Genomic DNA, 20550 nt, shown 5'->3' on the forward strand with positions numbered 1-20550 from the left:
AAGGGGGGAAATCGGAGGGGGAGACGAACCATGAGAGACGATGGACTCTGAGAAACAAACCGAGGGTTCTAGAGGGGAGGGGGGTGGGGGGATGGGTTAGCCTGGTGATGGGTATTAAGGAGGGCACGCTCTGCGTGGAGCACTGGGTGTTATACGCAAACAATGAATCATGGAACACCACATCAAAAACTAATGATGTAATGTATGGTGATTAATATAACATAATAAAAAAAAATTCACACACACAAAAACCTGCCAGAGGGGCACCTGGGGGCTCAGTTGGTGAAGCATCAGGCTCTTGATTTAGGCTCAGGTCATGATCTCAGGGTTGTGGGATCCAGGCCCCTGTCCGGCTCGGTGCTTAGCGCCCAGTGCCCAATCTCCTTGTTCCTCTCCCTCCCCCTCTTCCTCCCGCTCTGCCCCCACCTCGTGCATGCACGCTCTCTCTTTCTCTCTCTCAAAATAGATAAATAGATAAAATCTTAAAAAAAAAAAAGCTGCCAGAAAAAGATATCTGAGAAGGGCAGACACTATAGCACTGCAAACATTTAAAATATTTGTCAACAGGGGTGCCTGGGTGGCTCAGTTGGTTGGGCGTCTGCCTTTGGCTCAGGTCTATGGTCCCAGGGTCCTGGGATCGAGCCCCGCATCGGGCTCCCTGCTCAGCAGGAAGCCTGCTTCTCCCTCTCCCACTCCCCCTGCTTGTGTTCCCTCTCTCACTGTCTCTCTCTGTCAAATAAATAAACTCTTTAAAACGTAAACAATAAAATAAAATAAAATAAAATAAAGTATTTGTCAACGAGACACAGTTTAAATGACGATGGACTAGCAACACAGTAAAATACCACACAGCCATTACAAAGGCAGAGGCCAGTGGTTCTGAACAGAAAAGAAGCAGACTGTAAGATATTTCGAGAAGGATGGAGGTGCACAGCCCTGTGTGTATGGTTGTATCCACCTGTTACAGACAAACATGGCAGCTGCATCTCAGAAAGGACACAGAACATGCTGACAGGGGGAGCACAAAGTAGGTGTTGGGAGTGATGAGAGGGAGACTTGATTTCTTCTCTATACCCTTATGCACTCTTTTTTTTTTTAAGATTTTTATTTATTTATTTAGAGAGCAGGGGGAGGGGCAGAGGGAGAGGAAGAGAAAGAATCCTCAAGCAGGCTCCCCACCGAGCAGGAGGTCTGATGGGGGGCTCGATCCCAGGACCCTGAAATCGCGACCTGAGCCGAAGTCAAGAGTTGGATGCTCCACGGACTGAGCCACCCAGGCGCTCCACCCTTCTGCGCTCTTGACATTTTTGACCATGGGTCTGAAAACAACTTTCAAGGGAAAATCTAACCGCAGGCAAGGGACCACTCACTGCTAGACTCTGACGAACATCCCTCAAGGGCTAACTGAGCCTTGAAATCCTGGGATCTCTTTGTCACCTGCTGAGGAGGCCCGTCCCTCCCTCCCCCTCTCCCTGAAGCCTCCCTGGGCCTGACCCAGCTGGAGCGAGTCAGAGGAGAGGGTTGAGGGGCAGCCAGGCGTGTGTGGAGGGACGGATGTGAAAGCCATCGTTGACACAGTGCCTGCCTCCGAGGCTTGAGGAAGGGTGTGCCTGGGAGGTGTTGAGCAAGGCAGGGGCCCTGGGCAGCCAAGGGATGAGGCCCAGTCACCGCCCTTGGCTAACCCCAAGCAGGCGCTCTGGGAGGACTTCCTGGGCTGGAATCCTCGGGGGAGGGGGTGCAAATAGAAGTTAAGATCCACGGAGGGTCAAATCTGGATGGACCCTTGATATTAATAATACCTAAGATAACAACCACACCGGGGACCATGTAATGAATGCTTCAGCTGGGCCCCAGCTCATGGAATCCTCATAACAACCCTCTGAGAGGATTGTCTGCATTTCCAGATGCGTCTCAGCAGGGATGAGCAATGGTTGTGTTCTCCTGCCCTGCATGCCTTCCCATTGCCTGGTGAGACCTGGCTCGCCGTGGCCGGGAGCTCCTCGCTCTTTACACAGTGGCCCCACTGCCTTCCTTCGGTTGGTTCTACCACTTAATAGCCGTGTGACTTTGGGCAGGTTAGTAACCTCTCTGAGTCTCAGTTTCCCCCTCTGTGAATTGGAGACCCTTAGTCTTTAGGTCACATGTTATTAGTCCAACACAAATAAGTCAATAAGCCTAAAGTACTTTTTTTTTTTTTTTAAGATTTTATTTATTTGACAGAGAGAGATAGCAAGAGCAGGAACACAAGCAGGGGGAGTGGGAGAGGGAGAAGCAGGCTCCCCGCGGAGCAGGGAGCCCGATGCGGGACTCGATCCCGGGAGCCTGGGATCATGACCTGAGCCGAAGGCAGACGCTTAACGACTGAGCCACCCAGGCGCCCCTTAAAGTACTTTTTTAAAAAAAGGTTTTATTTATTCATTTAACAGAGAGAGAGAGAAGAACAAGCAGGGGGAGTGGCAGACAGAGGGAGAAGCAGACTCCCTGAGGAGCAGGGAGCCCAATGTGGGGCTGGATCCCAGGACACTGGGATCATGACCTGAGCTGAAGGCAGACGCTTAACTGAGCCTCCCAGGGCCCCCCCTTTTTTTAAGATTTTATTTAATAATTTGAGAGAGAGAGAGAGAGGGAGAGAGAGAATCTCAAGCCGACTCCATGCTGAGCACGGAACCTGAGGCGGGGCACAATCTCATGACCCCGAGATCACGACCTGAGCAAAAACCAAGAGTCTGACGCTCAGCCAACTGAGCCACCCAGGCGTCCCAAGCGTGAAGTTCTTGTAACCATGACTGGCTCCTGGTAAGCCTGTTTGCCATGGTTGTTATTTCCCCATATTTCATTAAATCTAAGATGTCATCCATTGTAAAAGATACCACTCAGGGAAGACAAGAATGCTGCCAGTTGACTACGTACCAAGTCTCTTTCATCACTAGAACCTTTATTTTATACTTCCCGAAGAAGCTCTTTTTGACTTAGATGGAGATTCTCATCATATATAATTTGGAGGCACACACAAAAAGGAAACTAGAAGCAAAATAAGTTGTTTTACGGTGTTTGGAAAACTCCTTCCCATTTAGAGTCCGACGGAGACGGAGGTGTGATGTCTGGGTTTCACCACCACCTCCTCCAGTGAGCCATGGTGAGTGCTGGAGCGCAGCCCCCCGCCCCCCAGCTATCCATAAGACAACCCTGAAACCGGAGCTCTTGGGTGGCTCAGTCATTAAGCGTCTGCCTTCAGCTCAGGTCATGATCCCAGGGTCCTGGGATCGAGCCCCGCATCCGGCTCCCTGCTCCGCGGGAAGCCTGCTTCTCCCTCTCCCACTCCCCCTGCTTGTATTCCCTCGCTGTGTCTCTGTCAAATAAATAAATAAATAAAATCTTAAAAAAAAAAAAAAGGCAACCCTGAAACCAACAGCTGCAGGAGCTGTTGCAAGCCAGCTTCGTGACAGATTTCTGCTTGGGGAGTGTACTGACAAGTCTGGTTCTCTTCCCTGGGGGCTCGCACCCTTTAAGTCCCCAGGGTTAAGGGAGGGCTCACTCAGCTCTTGCCTCTGGGCCTTCCTTCCAAGCTGCTGATGCCCTTTCTGCGGGGTTTGCTGCTTCTGAAGTGTGGGCACGAGCAGGCAATGACAACTGTCAGGACTGCAGCCAGCCAGAAAGCAACTGTACCATGTAACCCGGTTAGGAGATTTAAGTAGGAGCAAGAAAGGGTCTTGGAATCCACGACACATGAATAATCTCTGAACTTTGCGCTGGGCGGGGCTTCCAGCCACCGCAGAGCCCCGGCACATTCTGTTCCTGCTCCTTTCCTCCCCTCTTTGCCTTCTTCATCCAGTCATTCCCCATCTCAGCTTCCTCGTGTAGCCCCCCGCCAGGATGATGCCTTCCTTGACCATCTCCGGGAGTCAGTCCCTTCACTGTCCATGCACATAGTATAGCTACAGTGTTACATTTTGAGTGTGTGTGTGATTTTGGGGGGCAGCCATCTCCCCAGTGTACCGAGGCTTGTGGGTGCGGGGACTAGGTGACTTCCACCACATCCCAGTATCTAGCTGTGTCTGGCAAGGTGCTGGTGGATGAAAGAATGAATGGAGGCCCCATAGTGCGCAGTGGGGGACCTGGGAGGTCCTCCTGGCCAGTCTACGAGACATGCTGCACGCCTCTGCGCTGCAGGGCGGCGGGGGGGTGGGGGTGAGCAGGAGACAGGCTGCCGGCCTTTGCACTACACCACTTCCCTCAGAGGCCAGAGAGCAAGCCTCTTCTTGTACGGATGGGAAATTGAGCACTGTGAGGTCACATGTCCACGGCCCAGACCTCCTGTCTCAGTCCGGTGTGCAGAGAGATGGGGGAGGGTGGGGCAGAGGACGGGGGCTCACTCCTGGCTGGGGTTTGGAGGAGATTTGCCCGGGCAGCGGCATCTGACACAGGCTTCCCAGGTTGGGAGCAGAGCTTGGGTGAGTTTGAGAAACACGGAGGGGAAAGCGAAGCTGGGCAAATCAGAAGAGGCAGGTGTGGACGCCCAGACTCACCACACAAGGCCCAGAGTCCTTGCAGAGGCCCTGGAAGATACGAGGCTGAGGTCTCCATCGCTAGTTTCGTTTCCAGAGGGGTGGCAGACTCACCCGCCATGGTCCCCTGAGCCAGGAGAGCGGCGGGTGTCCCTCCCGGGTGGCCCTGACCCCACCTTCCCCTGCTAACCACCATGCCAGCTCTGTGGCCCTGCGGAGATGCTGGGAGGATGTGGGGTGGCGAGGTGGGGGCTGAGGCAGGACTCTGGGGGTGCAGAGGCCCGCCTGCTCCCGGAAGGAGGAAGCTGCACAGGGTGTCTGTGGCTGGGCCCCGGGATCCCGGACCAGGGGAACTTCCTCTTCCTCTCAGGGCAGGTGTAGCTGCCACAGCCGGACCAACACCCTGGCCCTGTCATGGATGGGGGCAAGGGGCCCAGACTCAAAGACTTCCTGAGTGGGAGCCTGGCCACCTGGGTGAGGGGGCAGGTGGGAGGCGGCTGGGAAAGGGAAGTGAGCAGCAGGGAGGGGCTGGTGCTGGGTTTGGAGGAGGGTCCGGCAGAGTCGGGGCGGGGGGGGGGGGGGGGAGGGGGAGGTGCTGAGGGCAGGGGTGGGCACAGATGTGGGGCTGGAGAAGTTGAGGGAGCCGTGGGGCAAGGGTCAGGGGCATTCGGGGAAGAGGTGAGGAGGAGGCTGCGTGGGCTCAGGAGGCAGGTCCGAGGGGCTGGGAGTCACTCTGCTGGGAAGGGAGTTCCTAACCGGGCAGCTGACTTGTCTCGGCTCCCCACAGGCGCTGGGACTGGCCAGCCTGGTGGGAGAGGCGGAAGAACCTGAGGGGGAAGAGGAGGAAGGAGAGGGGCCCCTTTGCCCAGAGAAGAAGTTCTTGCATCTCAGCGATGGGGCCCTGCTCCTCCGGGTGCTGGGCATCATGTAAGAAGGCACAGGCCTGCCTAGGAGTCTGAGGTGGCCCCTCCCCACACAGACTACTGGGAGGAGCTTGAGGGCTCGTGGGTGGAGCCTGATTGGGGGAGGTGGGGCCTTGATGGCCCCCCTCCCCCACCTAGCTCCCTGTGCCCACAGAGCTCCTAGTTCTCGAGGGGGACCTCGGGTGGTCGGGGGCTGTGATGCTCCTGCATCCTGGCGGGTGCGGAACCTGAACCACCTGTGGGGCCGGCTGAGGGACTTCTACCAGGTGAGGGGCTGGGAAGGGGAGGCTGAGCCTGGGAGGCCCCTGTGGGAAGGCCCTTCTCCTAGGTCCTGTCTCCTCTGCCCCCAGGAGGAGCTGCAGCTGCTGATCCTGTCGACACCCCCAGACCTCCAGACGTTGGGGTTTGACCCCTTCTCAGGTGCTCTCTCTTACTACCCCTTCCTGCTTCTATCCCCTCACCCCACCCCTAACTTTTTGTGGCTTGTGCTCTGCAGAGGAGGCAGTGGAGGAGTTGGAAGGCATCCTTCGGCTGTTGCTGGGGGCGTCAGTGCAGGTGAGCAGGGGAGGGAAGGGTAGGGTCCAGCCTCTGCGGGAGACGAAGACGTGGGGGATTCCCGTGCTGGCATTTCCGCCCGGTCTCCCTGCAGTGTGAGCACCGGGAACTCTTCATCCGACACATCCAGGGCCTCAGTCTTGAGGTCCAGAGTGAGCTGGCTGCTGCCATCCAGGAGGTACTTGGGCTGGTCGATAGCCTGGGACTGGCCCTGCCACCTGGGGGCACCCTGCCCCTCACCTTCCTCTGCTGAACTGCTCTCCCTACCCGCCCAGGTGACGCAGCCTGGGGCCGGTGTGGTGCTGGCACTGGCTGGGCCCGAGCCTGGGGAGCTGGAGCCTCCGGAACTGGAGATGCTATCCCGGAGCCTGCTGGGGACTTTGTTAAGGCTGGCACGGGAGCGTGATACGGGTGCCCAGGTAGGGCGCTTTGTGATCCAGGTGGAGGAATGGGAGGACTGCGGGGACCCAGATTTGGGGGTGGGATGGAGTTTGGGGCCCAGATGTGGGGTTGGGGATGAGGGTCGTGGACCAGCAGAGCTTCATGAGCCAGATGTGGCTTGTTGTGACTGGGGCGCATGGGATAGGTTACTTCTGGCTTCTGACCCTCGACTTCCCACAGCGTCTGGCTGAACTGCTGCTGGAGAGACAGCCGGCCCCTTTGTTGCCAGAGGCTCCTGCCAGGACTCCCCCAGAAGGCCCCTCACACCACCTGGCCCTGCAGCTGGCCAACACAAAGGCCCAGCTGCGGCGCCTGAGGCAGGAGCTGTGAGTACCCCCGTCTGGGAAGTAGGCCTGGAGGGAGAGGGGCAGATTAGACGTGGATGGAAACGGGTGGGATCAGGCCTGTGGGTTTTGGGTCCCCACACCCCTCCAGCGTCCCTTTTCTTCAGGGAGGAGAAGGTCGAGCTGCTGCTAGACTCCCAGGCGGAGGTGCAGGGTTTGGAGGCCGAAATGCGACGGCTCCGCCAGGAGGTGCGCTCAGATGCTCCCCGCTGCTGCCGCATTCCCTAGCCCTCTCCCCACGCCTCCCGTGTCCCATCGCCTGCCGCCACCCGGGCTCCTTCCCCTCCCTAATCCCTCTGGCCCGCGGCTGGCCGACCCCACCTCCGCACCTTCTGGCTCAGGCCCAGGCGCTATCGGGACAGGCCAAGCGGGCCGAATTGTACCGCGAGGAGGTAGAGGCGCTGCGGGAGCGGGCCGGTCGCCTGCCCCGCCTGCAGGAGGAGCTGCGCCGCTGTCGCGAGCGGCTACAGGCGGCCCAGGCTTGCAAAAGCCAGCTGGAGGTGAGACGGGAGGCGGGGCCTGGGGAGGGCGGGGCGAGGGGCGGGGCCTGGAGGCGGGGCCTGCTGGGGTTGGGGTGGGCCAGGACCGGGGGCGAATTTGGGCCTGGAGAAGAGAGGGCGAGGTCAAACGGATAAAGCAGTCGTGACCAGGAGAAATGGGTGAGGTGGTGTCTGGGGGAAAGGCCCTCTGGAGAATGGGGCGGATGGAAGGGAGAGGTGGGGGCCGTAGGTTAGGGTAGGTCCTGGAGAGGAGGGTGGGGCCGAGTGCAGGGGAGGAACTGTCTGGAGAGAGCCCTTCGCAGTGGAGCCTAGAGGGATGCCGCCCTGGGAGGGAGTTCTTGGGGAGAAGGGGCGGGGCCTACACAGGAGGGGGCGGGGCCAGGTGCTGGGGAAGTGGTACCTGGATAGACCCTGGAGAGGGAGGGGCAGGTGGGAGGGGGAGGCGGGGCCTGGAGAGCATAGGGGTGCAGGGTCAGGTGAGGGAGGGAAGGCAGAGTCTGTGGCCCTGGAGTGCTTGGGGGCAGCATCACATCCCGGGTGTCTCTGCTCCCCACCAGGAGGAACGGGTTCTCTCCGGGACTCTGGAAGCCTCCAAGGCGCTACTGGAGGAGCAGCTGGAGGTTGCTCAAGAGCGCTGTGCTAGGCTGCATGAGACTCAGCGTGAGAATCTGCTGCTGCGGACCCGTCTGGGCGAGGCCCATGCGGTGAGATTGCCCGAGTGACCCCCAGTCACTCTGTCATCTGTGACCCCTGGTGGCCCCAATGGTCCCCCAGAGTTCTCTAGAGCACCCTGTGACCCCTGACTCCTTGTTTCCCCTAGTGATCTAGCCCACACATTGGCCTGGCCGTGGTGGGGAAGGCTTGTCTGACCCTGCCCTTCCCCCAGGAGCTGGACAGTCTGCGGCATCAGGTGGAGCGCCTGGCAGAGGAGAATGTGGAGCTGGAGCTGGAGCTTCAGCGGAGCCTGGAGCTGCCCCTGGGCTCTCCCCGGGAGGGTAGGGCCCTGGTAGAGGGGCTGCGGATGTGGGGCTGGCTGCCTCTTTTCCTGCAACTCTAGCGGGGATGGCTTCTGACTTCATTCTCTTCCCAAGGTGTTGGTGGGGGGTGGTCTATGGGTGTGTGGGAGGAACCAGGGATCATGGCAAAGTGTAGGGAGGGGTCCTAACCTCATCTCATATGTCCCAGCACCCGTGCCAGGAGCAGCCCCCTCACTTCATGATGAAGTGAGAGAGGCAGAGGCCGGGCGGCTGCAGACCCTGGAGAGGGAGAATCGGGAGCTTCGGGCCCTGCTGCAGGTGCTCCGGGGGCAGCCTGGGGGCCAGGTGAGTCCCCTCCCCCAACCCTTCTAGCAGGTCCTTCCTTGCCTCCTCCTGGGGGCTTAGCCCTTCCTCTCATGTACCCTCAGCACCCCCTGCTGGAGGAGCAGAGCGAGGACTCCTTGGTTCCAGAGCTGGATGTGACTCCCCAGACTTGCCTGGCCTCAGACCTGGGCCGCCAGGGTTTGGCCGGCCAGGTGGGGGATGAAGGCACCCAGGCCTTGGACCTGGCTCCCCCAGTATCAGACTCGGCCCTTGAGAGAGTAGCTGTGCCTCCCCAGGCTTCTGACTCAGACCCACAGGTGATAGAGAGACCCCTCCAGGTGGCTGCCACGGCCCCCCAGACCTCAGACTTGACCGTCCAGGAATCAGGCCGCGCAGTAGCAACACAGGAGTCCCTGGAGAAGGCTGGGCGTGGAGCCCTTCTCCAGACCCCGAGTGCTGTGGTCTCGCCTCAAGTTCCAGGGGTGGAAATTCAGGCCGAGCTGTTGGGAGGAGAGACTGAAGAGTCAGGGCCCAAAGCCCAGGTGCTGAGACAGAGGGGCCCTGCAAGCAAGCCTGGACCCTCAGAGCTCAGCCTCCGTGGGCAGCTGGAGGAGCAGGAGACCCCAGGCCAAGGGCTGGACCTACCCCAAGGGCAGAGAGGGGCCAGAGAGCATGAACAGAAGCTGGAGGGGATGGTTGGGGACCCAGGCCAGCAAAACCCACAGCAGAAGTCAGAAGGGGCGCCGGAGGCCCAGACCTGGGAAGGGCTGATCCCAGCGGAGATCCTGGCTGGTGGTGTCCCAGAGCAGGAGGCCCTGAGGGAGGAGGTGGCGCAGCTCAGGAAAGAGGCCGAGGCCCTTCGAGCGGAGCTAGAGGCCCAGGCCCGGAGGCTGGAGGCCCGAGGCACGGAAGCTGCCCGCCTCTCTGAGGAGCTGGCTCAGGCACGGAAGGCAGAGACTGAGGCCCACGGGGAGGTGGAGGCCCAGGCCCAGGAGCAGGCTCGGCTTCGGGAGGCCGTGGAGGCAGCCGGCCGGGAGCTGGAGGCCGCATCGAGGGAACGGGAGGCATTGACAGAGGCCCTGGCAGCCACAGGCCGAGAGCGGAGGCAGTGGGAGCGCGAGGCGCCCAGACTGAGGGCCCGGGCTGAGGCAGCTGAGGAGCGGCTCCAGGTGCTGGAGAACGAGGGCCGCCAACACCTCAAGGAGGCTGAGAGGGAGAGGCAGGCCCTCAAGGAGGTATGTTGGGGCTCACAGCCTGGGATAGGAAGCGGGGTTCTGGGTCAGTTGCTGGGGTTTGGGTTATTCATTCCATCCGTGGCCCTGGAGTGCTCGGCACCTAGCTGGGGCTGGAGAGTGAAAGGTGAAGTCCACCCCTGCCTTCTGAACCGTGCTTGGCCCAGGGTACAGGACCGATGTCCTCTACCTCTGGTGGGGTGGGCTGTAGGAGGGGATAAGAGTATGGCTGTGGAGCCAGACTGCCTGGATGCCCATCCTGGATCTCCGACTGTGGTAGCTGACCCACCTCCCCCCATTGCTTCTTCCCTAAACTGGAGGTGCTCTTCATCGCCGCCTCATTGGGTCTTTTGGAAGACCAAGGGAGATAACTGTGTGATGAGCCTCGTTTATGCTGGGCAAAGGCTCAAGACATGTTGATTATTTTTTTAAAAAGATTTATATGTTTACTTTTATTTTTTAGAGAGGGGGAGAGGGGTAGGGGAGAAGGAGACAGTGCCTCTCAAGCAGACTCTAGCCCAGTGTGGAGCCCAACACGGGGCTCCCTCTCACGACCCTGAGATCATGACCTGAGCTGAAATCAAGAGTCAGATGGGTTAACTGACTGAGCCACCCAGGCGCCCCCAGACATGTTGATTATTATTACTATTATTTTAAAGATTTTAAAATTTATTTTAGAGAGAAAGAGAGAGCGGGGGGGGGCAGAGGGAGAGGGAGAGAAGTAGGCTCCCCGCTGAGCAGGGATTTCCAACCCCCCCCCCCGCCAACGTGGGGCTCGATCCCAGGACCCCGAGATCACGACCTGGGCTGAAATCAAGAGTCAGACACTCAACCAACTGAGCCACTCAGGTGCTGCAAAGGGTGCAGGAGGCCATGGGGGAGGGAACTAGTGCCAGGGTGGGGGCAAGGAGGCTTTGGAGAAGATTCCTCGGAGCGGTAAAGATTCCACTAGGTGGGAAGGCCATTTCATTCAGAGGGAACGGCATGTGCAGAGACCTGAAGGCATTAACGCTGCTTAGGGGCCTGGCAGGTACGCGAACAGGGCCAGAGAGACGTGCTGGGCCAGCCTTGCTGGTGGCAGTATCCCGTCCCCAGGCAGGGAAATCCACCCAAGCGTGTGGGCAAACCTGTGCGAGGCTGGGTTTGAGGAGGGTCCCCTTGGTGTGCAGGGGAGCCTGCGGCCGGCAGGAGGCAGGTGAGGCTGCCTGGGGCTGGGACAGGGGATGGAGGAGAGAGACCTGGAAACCCCTTCATTCGTGGGCTCATGCATGTTGACAGGGATCTCCTTGGCTCTGTACCAGGCAGCCTAATGCCCTTACTGAGGGAGGCTCTCAGGGTCTGGGGTGGAGACAGGGCTGTGCAGGGAGCTGTGGGAGTCCAGGAAGCACAGTGGACTCAGGCTGGGTCATGTCAGGGAAGGCTTCCTGGAGGAGGAGAGAGAACTGCAGTGAGCCCGTAGGAGGCGCAGGCGCTGCTCCTGGGTGTGGAGGGTGTGAGGGGGGAAGTGGAGGGAGGCTAGGCAGAGAATTCACTAGCAGGTTCCTACTGGGCAGAGCCTCGTCTTCCTTTCAAGCTAAGGAAGGAGTTGTGGTTGTTCTTGGGAAGGAAATGACCTCCGTGACCTTCACATGAGGGCAATAACCTTTAAACCCAGTGGAGCGTTGAAGGGAGCAGAGTCATCAGGTACTCATGTTGCATGGCCCCTCGGGGGAAGCTGAGGAGACTAGGAGGCAATGGGAAGGTTGTTCAGGCCAGGGGGCCTCATGCTGCTGGGGGACAGTGTGCTGCAGACGAGGAATCGGATCTTCCAGCTGAGCAGTTTCCAGTCTCATCCCTATTGTCCAGATGAGGACACTGAGATTCAGTGAGGAGGAGTAATTTGCTGAGATACCCCTCGTGCGGGCGGAGAGGAGCGGGGAACACAGTGTTGGGTTGACCCAGGTTAGGCATAGGGCAGGGCAGGCCTGGGGAGTGGGAGAATGGGGGTGTGGGCGGGTAGGTAAGGCCGAGGGGGGTCTCTGGGCTTCACTCTGTAGGATGTGACTGAGAGATGCTGTCAGGCAGACCTGGCTTCTAGCCCAGATCCCCTGCCTACTGGCTGTGCAGTTAGGGGCGAACTCCTTAACCTGTCTCCTGGAAAACTGGAATACAAATGACCTGCCTTACAGGATCCCATAACACTGTAAGGCGATGAATGTAGAGAGCTGGGGGCAGCTGTGGAGTGGCAATGCCGGCAGGTGGGCCGGGCAGGTGAGGGTAGGGGGAGGTGCAGGGGAGGGGAGGGTGTGCTCTGAGGACTGAGCCTGAGGAAGAGCCTGAGGACAAAGGGGAATTTTGTGAGATTTCCTGGGCAGAGCAGTTTCTGGTGATGACTGGGTGTGGTGTAGGAGGAGGTGGCTTAGCCCCGGGGAGGTTGGGGAACCGAGGGTAGGTGGCGTCCCTGTGGGCTGGAAGTGCAGTGGGGCGGGGCGCTGAGGGCCACGGCCAGGGCCTGGAGGGGGCCAGGGCCTGGAGGGGGCCAGGGCCTGGAGGGGGCCAGGGCCTGGAGGGGGCCAGGGCCTGGAGGGGGCCAGGGCCTGGAGGGGGCCAGGGCCTGGAGGGGGCCGGTTCCGCGGTCTGGCCTCTTCAAGTCTCTTCATTGGTACCCCTGTTCTACCCTTAGCCCTTGGGCTCTCGTGGAGGCGGGCCAATAGGAGGCAGGGGGACTTGTAGTTTTTCAGTGAGAGCCTCCCTCTGGGGGAGGCTCAGTGGGGTTGCAAAACCGGGAAGATCAGAGCAGAGGCTGTAGACTCTGTGTCCAGAGTAAGGTTTCGGTAGGCAGCTGGTCCCAGTCGGCCCTTCCTTGTGGTTTCATCCTGCCAGGGCCCCCGCACTTCAGAATGGTTTGGCCTGTCTCCCTCTGCGGCCCACTCTGCCCCCTTCCACAATGGTGTGGCCCAACCGCCACAGGATGCCTGGCCTGGCCTGGCCTGCAGCGTCTCTCCCCACCCGCCAGCCCCCACTGTGGTTGGGCCCAACATTCACCAAGTTCCTGTGCTCTGTCGCCCTCCCCCTGTGGCCCAGGGCGCTCTTCAGATCTGCCTCCTCCAAGCCCCTCTTTCCCTCACGTGGCCCGCATGGCCTCAGCACGTAGGACACGGCTAGCTGCCACTGGGCGCACGAGGAACCGCGGGCTCAGAGAGGTAAAGACACTTGCCTGGCGAGTGTCTCTGAGTCCTCCAGGCTTACGATCCCCGTCTTTCGTCTTCCGTAGTCACTCCGCAAGGCGGCCAGGCTTTGCTCCCCATGGGGGAGTGGAAGCCCAAAGGGGTAAAGATCTTGGCCCAGGGTGGGGCGCCTGGCTAGCTCCATCAGTAGAGCACGTGACTCTTGATCTCAGGGTCATGAGAGCTTACTTAAAAACAAAAACAAAACAAAACAAAAAAGATATTTGCCCAGGGTGACAGAGGAAGGACAGAAAGCCAGGTCTCCAGATGCTCAGGCCTTGGAATCTGGCCCCCCCTGTTCCCCCGTCCCCGGGTGAGGATGGTGGTCTTCCCTCCTGGCCCTGAGCCCCCTGTGCCTGCCCTCAGGAGCTAGAGAAGGCCGTGGTGCAGGGCCGGGAGCTGGGGGCGCGGCTGGAGCACCTGCAGAGTGAGCTGAAACAGGCAGCTCTGGAGCGCCAGGAATTTCTGCGAGAACAAGAGTTCCAGCACCAGAGGTGGGGGGTGTCACCCCAGGGGCAGAGAGGGGGCAGCTAGGGCTTGGGGAGGGGTCGGTGCCACGGCTTCTCCTGGCAGGTACCAGGGCCTAGAACAGCGGCTGGAAGCTGAGCTGCAGGCGGCGGCCACCAGCAAGGAGGAGGCCCTGAGGGAGCTCAAGACCAGGGCTCTGCAGCTGGAAGAGGAGCTGGTCCAGGTAAGGCCTGCGGCCCTGGGCGCTGGGAGCCTCGTCCCACCCGCCCTCCGTCCTGCCTGCGGACAGCGGGGGCTGCGTGCGTTGTGCTCCATCCCTCCAGCCCCGCGCTGGTCTTGCCCCTTGATTTTGGACTAGTCCCTTGCCTTGTGCCCCATTTGGGGGCCGATTGGAGAGCGCCCCATGCTGGGGGTCAGGCAGACTCTGCCCAGGCCTTGTAGTCTTCTGGGGGGCCTTGTTTCCCTCGTTCCTCCAACGGACAGACCCCAGCGGCTCTGCTCTGAGGTGCTGGCTGTGTCTCTCTGGGGCCTCACCACTCCCCAGTGAGCTCAGTTACTGCCCTTGTTCTTGGCTGGCCATTGTTTCTGAGGCTCCCAGCTCAGGGCTGAGCTCCGGGTTGTGGTGGGGCGCAAGACCAGGCAAGGACAAAGGCCACCATAACACGGGGTGTCAGGGGACAGCGGGCACCCAGCAGAGCCCCTAACGCGTACATGTAGGCTTGGTTAGGGGAAAGTCGTGTTGAAACTGGGGCCCGGAGGAAGAGCAGGGTGGAGAGAGAAGTGGCCCGGGCAGAGGCCAGTCCCTGCCGCAGAACTGAGTGATGTGGAGCAGGGCAGACAGAGAGTGACAGATGGACCTGTGGGAGCCAGGAGCGTGGGGGTGGGGGACCCCGTGACGGAGGGATGGGGCAGCAGTGCTGCCCAAGGGGTCCCTGCACGATCCTCCGGTCTCCTCCACGCCCCTGTGTGACCTCCCGGGGCCTCTCCTTGCAGCTGCGCCAGGGCCCTGAGGGGCTGGGGTCTGAGGGGCACGCTGAGCTGAAGACCCCGGGGGCCCAGAGTGGGCGGCTCATCGAGGTGGAGCGCAGTGTGAGTGTCGACCGTGGCAGGCACGGGGAGGGGGTTGCCCCAGTGGCCTGGCCCCTGCTAACCCCCCTCCCTTCCAAATGCAACGAGCAGAATGCAACGCTGGTGGCCGAGAAGGTGGCTCTGCAGGGGCAGTTGCAGCACCTGGAGGGGCAGCTGGGGAGCCTGCAGGGGCGAGCCCAGGAGCTCCTGCTGCAGAGTCAGCGCGCCCAGGAGTGCAGCAGCCGCCTGCAGGTGGGTGGCGGCCTGGGTGCCCTGCCCCCTGCCCAATCTCAGGCCCCCTTTCCACAGCTGCCTGCCCTTTTCTCTGCCCTAGCTCCCAGCCGGCTGCGCTACCTGTTCCCTAGTCCCTGACCTCTGAACCACCCCATTCTGCACCCCTCTAACCCCGCTCCTGCTCACTTCCACTTGCTCCTTCCCCTCGAGCCTTCCCCCTTCCCCTCACCTCTGTGCTGTTTTTTGGCCCAGCTCTATCCCTCTCAATAGCCAGCCCTTAGTCCTTTCCTCTTTCCCTGCTCCTACCCCGGCCCCATCTGTCCCACCCCTGCCTAGTGCCTCTTGCCCTCCCCTCCACAGCCTGGCACCAGCGCCCATCTCCATGATACCGCTCCCCTCTCCTTGCCCACTCACCCCCGCCTCTGCTTTCTGCTCCCTGTCACCCCTGCTCCAGCGCTCGGCCTCCTCTATAGTTCTCTCTGTATCCTCTGCCCTGCCCCTTGCCTTTTGCCCCCTGTCCCTTACCCCCTTTGGAACTGGGATTGCACCCCCCTCCTCTCTCTAGGCTGAGAAGTCTGTCCTGGAGATGCAGGGCCAGGAGCTGCATAAGAAGCTGGGGGTGCTGGAGGAGGAGGTGCGGGTGGCGCGGCAGTCCCAGGAGGAGACCCGGGCGCAGCAGCAGGCTCTGCTGCGGGATCATGAGGCCCTGGCCCAGCTGCAGCGGCGGCAGGAGGCCGAGCTAGAGGGACTGCTGGTCCGGCACCGTGACCTCAAGGCTAACATGCGGGCACTGGAGCTGGCCCACCGGGAGCTGCAGGGCCGGTGAGCCTCCCCCAGACTCCCGGCTTCTCTCCCCAGCACTGCTGGCCTTGGTGGCTCTGACCACCCCTGGCCCCCTCCCCAAGGACCACCACTCAACCCAGCCACCTCTGCTGCAGTGGTCTCACGTGTGGCTGGGCCCCGGGGTGAGCTCACCCTGAGGCTCGTTCATCATGGGGTGTGGTGGGCACCTCGCCTGGCATTCTGCTCCCTCGCTTTATTTGGGGGCCGGTGCTTAGGAGAGGGCAGACTCCTAGGTCCATATAGTCTAGCCGCCCGCTTGCCCCGGCCCCAGGTCTCTGCAGCCTTCTCAGTCCCTGTGCATCCCAGGCACGAGCAGCTGCAGGCCCAGAGGGCCAGCGTGGAGGCGCAGGAGATGGCCTTGCTGGCGGAGCGAGAACGCCTGATGCAGGACGGGCATCGGCAGCGTGGCCTGGAGGAGGAGCTGCGGAGGCTGCAGAGTGAGCATGACAGGTACCACCAGCCCTGGCACAGACCCGCCCCTCTGGGGCCGGGTCTCAGTGTTCCCGTCTGCGAAGTGGGTTGGTGGTGGGTTAGTCACCGTCCCTGTGGGGTCCCGCTTTGCCTCCTCTTGCCCAGCGTGGCCTTCTGGCCCCTACTGGGGGGCCTGGGAGGGGGTTGAGTGCCCTTGGAGAGCATCTCTTCTGGACTGTGCAGGGCTCAGAAGCTGTTGGCAGAGGTGTCTCGGGAGCGCGGTGAGCTGCAGGGTGAACGTGGGGAGCTGCGGGGCCGGCTGGCGCGGCTGGAGCTGGAGCGGGCCCAGCTGGAGGTGCAGAGCCAGCGACTGCGTGAGTCCAACCAGCAGCTGGACCTGAGTGCCTGCCGGCTGACCACACAGTGCGAGGTGTGGTGAGGGATGGGTGGTGGCTGGCTGGGGGCTGGAGAGTTGGGGGGGCTGGAAGGTAGCCACCCTGAGCCCCATTAAATCCCCCACCTGCCCTACCGCCTGTTCCATCCCCCCAGCTATTGACAGAGCTTCGGAGTGCCCAGGAAGAGGAGAACCGGCAGCTGCTGGCTGAGGTGCAGGCGCTGAGCCGGGAGAACCGGGAGCTCCTGGAGCGCAGCCTGGAGAGCCGGGACCACCTGCACCGTGAACAGCGCGAGTACCTGTGAGCATGCCGTGGGTGGGCCCAGCTCGGCTGCCGGGAGCGGGAGCGGGTCCCCGAGACCCCTTTGGCTGCTCATGGGCAGATGCCCAGGGGGTCCTGGGAAAGGGCCGGGGCTGATCGCCCGGGGCTCAGGACAGTAGCAGTTTGCCAACACGGGAGCACGTCGGTGTGCTAACGGCAGGCAGGCTTGTGGCAGTGTGTCCTGAGCCTCGCTCCTGCCTGGCCTCACGCCCGCCTCCTCCCTCCTCATGCTCGCAGGGACCAGCTCAATGCGTTGCGCCGTGAGAAGCAGAAGCTGGTGGAGAAGATCATGGACCAGTACCGAGTGCTGGAGCCTGGACCCCTGCCCCGGACCAAGTGAGGGGCCCCTCCGCCCCCTGAAGCCGGGGATCCTCCCACCCTCTGCCCCTGCCCTGCCCTCTCCAGGCCCTGAGGAGGGTTTGCCTGGCCTTTGCCATCCCCAGCGTGGCCCTCTTGTCCCTCCTTCCTCCCTGGCCTTACCCCTCTTGTGCCCTCTTGCCCCCAGGAAGGGCAGCTGGTTGGCAGACAAGGTGAAGAGGCTGATGCGGCCCCGGCGGGAGGGGGGCCTCCATGGGGGGCCACGCCTGGGGGCCGATGGGGCTGGCAGCACCGAGAGCCTGGGGGGCCCCCCAGAGACGGAGCTCTCCGAGGGCAGGGAGGCAGATGGGACAGGTGGGTCTGGGGGCCGGGTGACCAGGGTGGTCCCTACCCCGTGTGTCCTATCCCCACCCTGGTGCTTGCCAGCACCTCTCGTCTCTCCCTGCGTCTAGTGTGGCTTGCACGTGTACCCCACCCCCCCCGCCCTGCGTCCCTGCCGCAGCCCCTTCAGCCGGCACCTCCCTCTTGCCGGCGCCGCCACCCACCCCGCCTTACCCATCCACAGCGGTGTCTAGGACCTCAGAGTGGCAGGGGACTTTAGTGAGAGGTCACTTATCCCAGTCAGCAGATGAGGAAGCCGAGGCCCAGGGAGGGGACGTGCCTTGCCCCAGGTCACACAGTGAGTTAGTGTCAGAGCCAGCACAGGCCAGCCTCCTGTCACCACCCTCCTTCCCCCAGACCTTACCCCTGCCTCTGCAGCCTCTTCTCCTTGCTCCTTTTTAGCTTCACCCCACCGGCCCCTCCACTCTGCCCAGCCCCTTCCTGCATTGCTCCACACCCTCCCTGCCAATGCTTCTTGCAGGGTCCCCTTCTCCGGCACCCATGCGCCGGGCCCAGAGCTCCCTCTGCCTGCGGGATGAGACCCTGGCAGGGGGGCAGCGGCGGAAACTCAGCTCACGATTCCCTGTGGGGCGAAGCTCTGAGTCCTTCAGCCCCGGGGACACCCCCAGGCAGCGATTCCGACAGCGCAGGCCGGGCCCCCTGGGCGCGCCCACCTCCCATGGCAAAGGTGAGAGACGAGGGTCCCTGCTCCCATTTGCTCCCCAGCTCCCTTGGACCCACTAACGCCTTGGCTTTCTCCTGTCCCTTGGGTCTCTGCACAAGCCCTGCCCGCCTCTCTGCTCTGGTCCCCATGGCCCATTGGCTGCCTTGTGCACCCCCAGGACCTGGCGTGGGTTGGGATGGCTCCATCGAGACCCTGTCGGAACACAAAGCAGATGCTAACGGAGAGGGTGAGTGGGGGTATTTGGCCTGCCTGGAGCCCCTGGCTCATTCATTCATCTACTTGACAATGAGCCTTTACTGAGTGCCAGGTGATGTGCTAGGGCTACAGCAGGGGATACAGCTGGGAACATTCTGGTACAGGAGGGAGATAGTAAACAACGTGCATAAAAATAATAATTATCTACAACGGCCCTGGCCAGTAGAAATATGATGTGAGCTACATGTATAATTTAAAATTTTCTAGTAGCCTCATCAGAAAAGTAAAAAGAGACCGGTAAAATTAATTTAATTTTTTTAAAAAGATTTTATTTATTTATTGGAGAGAGAGAGAGAGACAGAGATAGCAAGAGAGAGCATGAGCGGGGAGGAGAGGGAGAAGCAGGCTCCCCGCTGAGCAGAGAGCCCGATGCGGGGCTGAATCCCAGGACCCTGGGATCATGACCTGAGCCGAAGGCAGACGCTTTTTTTTTTTTTTTTAAAGATTTAAAAAAAATTTTTTTTTATTAGAGAGAGAGAGTATAAGCAGGGGTAGCGGCAGGTAGAGGGAGAGGGAGAAGCAGGTTCCCCGCTGAACAGAGAGCCCGATGTGGGGCTCGATCCCAGGACCCTGGGATCATGACCTGAGCCGAAGGCAGACGCTTAACTGACTGAGCCACCCAGGTGCCCCTCCCCCCTTTATTTTATTTATTCAGGTAAAATTAGTTTTAATAACATTTTATTTATCCCATTATACTGGAACTGTTACCATTTCAACCTGTAGTCAGTGTGGAAAGTCATTAATGAGATGTTTATTTTAGTTAATTAATTAATTTTTATTAATGAGATAGTTTATATTATTTTTTCCTGCTACGTCCTTGAGTCCAGCGGCTGTTTTACATTCCAGCACATGGAAGTTCAGATGGGCTGCATCTCAGGTGCTCGGTTCTGCACTGGGCGGCTCAGCCCCAGAATGTTAGGAGGTGGCAATGCTCTGGAAAGAGAGAGCGCGTGGGGAGGAGATCAGGAGCGCTAGGTGGGGCAGGTTGCGAGTTTGACTACGGTGCTTAGGGTAGTCCTCAGAGAGGAGGTGAAGTGGGAGCAAAGACTTGGAGGTGAGAGTTTCCTGTCAACATCCCTGGGGACGAGCATTCCAGGCAGAGGGAACAGCCGAAGCAAAGGTCTGGCAAGTTCGAGGACGGGCAAGGTGGCCAGTGCAGCTGGAGCGAGGAGAGGGGAGCTGAGGGGAGCTGCAAGGGGCAGGCAGTGGGGGCAGGGGCAGAAGGTGGGGGGCCCTGGGGGCCTCCTCGAATGCTGGGAGCTCCCAAGGGAGCGGCCTGAGTTGAGCCTTCCTCTTCAGGCCTCAAGGTGCAGGAGCCGGAGAAACGCCCTCTCACCCCTTCCCTCAGCCAGTGACACCATGTGGACGGGGGGCTTGGGAGTGCAGTCCTTTCACCACCAGAGTCCCGGTGGGGGTCTCCGACAGCCCAAGAATTCGGGGATGCAGGCCGCCTGGAGCCAGTCCTTGGATGAGGAGGCCTGGGCCCCCAGCTCCTCCAAGGCCTACTCTGGGGCCCTGAGATGGAGCTGGGATAAGCCTGTGGACAGAGGGGACGGCTGGTCCCCAGGAGCAGCTCCTCGCCAGGGCACCGGCTCTGCTTTGCGGCCCTCGCTGCGGAGGCCGGCTCCGGGTGACCCCCCAGCTGAAGGAGACAGGCAGAAGTGGGCAAGAGAGCTCGCTGCCTGGTCCGGGCAGGGAGCCAAGGACCATTCACTGGGGAGGGTGACCTGGGCCCATCTCTGAGCTGTATCTGGTTTGTGAGGGACATGAAAATAAAGCTGGGGTACGACCACCTGAATTTGTGCTCTGTGTCTAGTGGTGGTATCCAGGAGTCCCAGGGCACCCACCATGCACACAGCCGAAGTCTGTGTGGGCTGGGGTCCGTGCCCATTGGCTTCCTCACCCTGCCCGGGGCGGTGAAGGGCTTTCTTTGAGGTCCGGGCTAGTCAGGCTCACTCGGATATCCCAGTGGTGTGGGGAGGTGGGGTTCTGGGTAGCCCAAGTGTGGGCTCCGCCTTTGCTTAGAAGGTGGGGTCTGGGCTCCAGTGAAGCCCCAGAGGCTCCGCCCCCTCCCTCCTCCCTCCTTTTACTTCTCGCCTTCTCTTACTTTCTCCACCCCTCTGGGGTTGAGCTGCTCCCCAGTGGGTTCTCAGCCCAGTGGGAT

General features: G+C 60.7%; 1 protein-coding gene across 3 annotated transcripts; it reads left to right on the forward strand.

Annotated features, from left to right (window-relative positions):
* The first annotated feature begins 4263 nt into the window (after positions 1–4263).
* On the forward strand, positions 4264–20173 carry CCDC88B (coiled-coil domain containing 88B). Of its 3 annotated transcripts, none has more exons than XM_027581174.2 (28): positions 4270–4451; positions 4876–4979; positions 5293–5432; positions 5583–5694; positions 5779–5848; positions 5925–5983; positions 6078–6161; positions 6259–6402; positions 6605–6750; positions 6876–6957; positions 7110–7268; positions 7826–7972; positions 8155–8263; positions 8454–8590; positions 8674–9804; positions 13374–13501; positions 13581–13698; positions 14469–14564; positions 14655–14795; positions 15343–15599; positions 15927–16070; positions 16275–16461; positions 16581–16726; positions 16985–17083; positions 17253–17277; positions 17928–18134; positions 18289–18357; positions 19686–20173. In XM_027581174.2, the coding sequence occupies exons 2-28, from the start codon at positions 4920–4922 to the stop codon at positions 20127–20129; spliced, it is 4641 nt and encodes a 1546-aa protein (XP_027436975.2). In that variant the 5' UTR covers positions 4270–4451; positions 4876–4919; the 3' UTR covers positions 20130–20173. The 3 variants fall into 3 exon arrangements, 2 of the variants coding, with proteins under 2 accessions (XP_027436975.2, XP_027436976.1); XM_027581175.2 differs by having other exon boundaries at positions 4271–4451; positions 17253–17419; positions 19686–19882; XR_003517624.2 differs by lacking the exon at positions 17253–17277 and having other exon boundaries at positions 4264–4451; positions 19686–19843.
* The last annotated feature ends 377 nt before the right edge of the window (positions 20174–20550 follow it).

Source organism: Zalophus californianus, chromosome 11 (assembly GCF_009762305.2).
Source record: "Zalophus californianus isolate mZalCal1 chromosome 11, mZalCal1.pri.v2, whole genome shotgun sequence".
Lineage (NCBI taxonomy): Eukaryota > Metazoa > Chordata > Mammalia > Carnivora > Otariidae > Zalophus > Zalophus californianus.

What these genes read in the sequence shown, in the direction of transcription:
- CCDC88B (XM_027581174.2), top strand. Translation starts at nt 4,920, where the DNA reads ATGGATGGGGGCAAGGGGCCCAGACTCAAAGACTTCCTGAGTGGGAGC. An exon ending in TGGAAGAGGAGCTGGTCCAG is followed by an intron (nt 13,699 to 14,468) that starts GTAAGGCCTGCG and finishes CTCTCCTTGCAG; the next exon opens with CTGCGCCAGGGCCCTGAGGG. An exon ending in GCAGCTGGTTGGCAGACAAG is followed by an intron (nt 17,278 to 17,927) that starts GTGAAGAGGCTG and finishes TGCTTCTTGCAG; the next exon opens with GGTCCCCTTCTCCGGCACCC.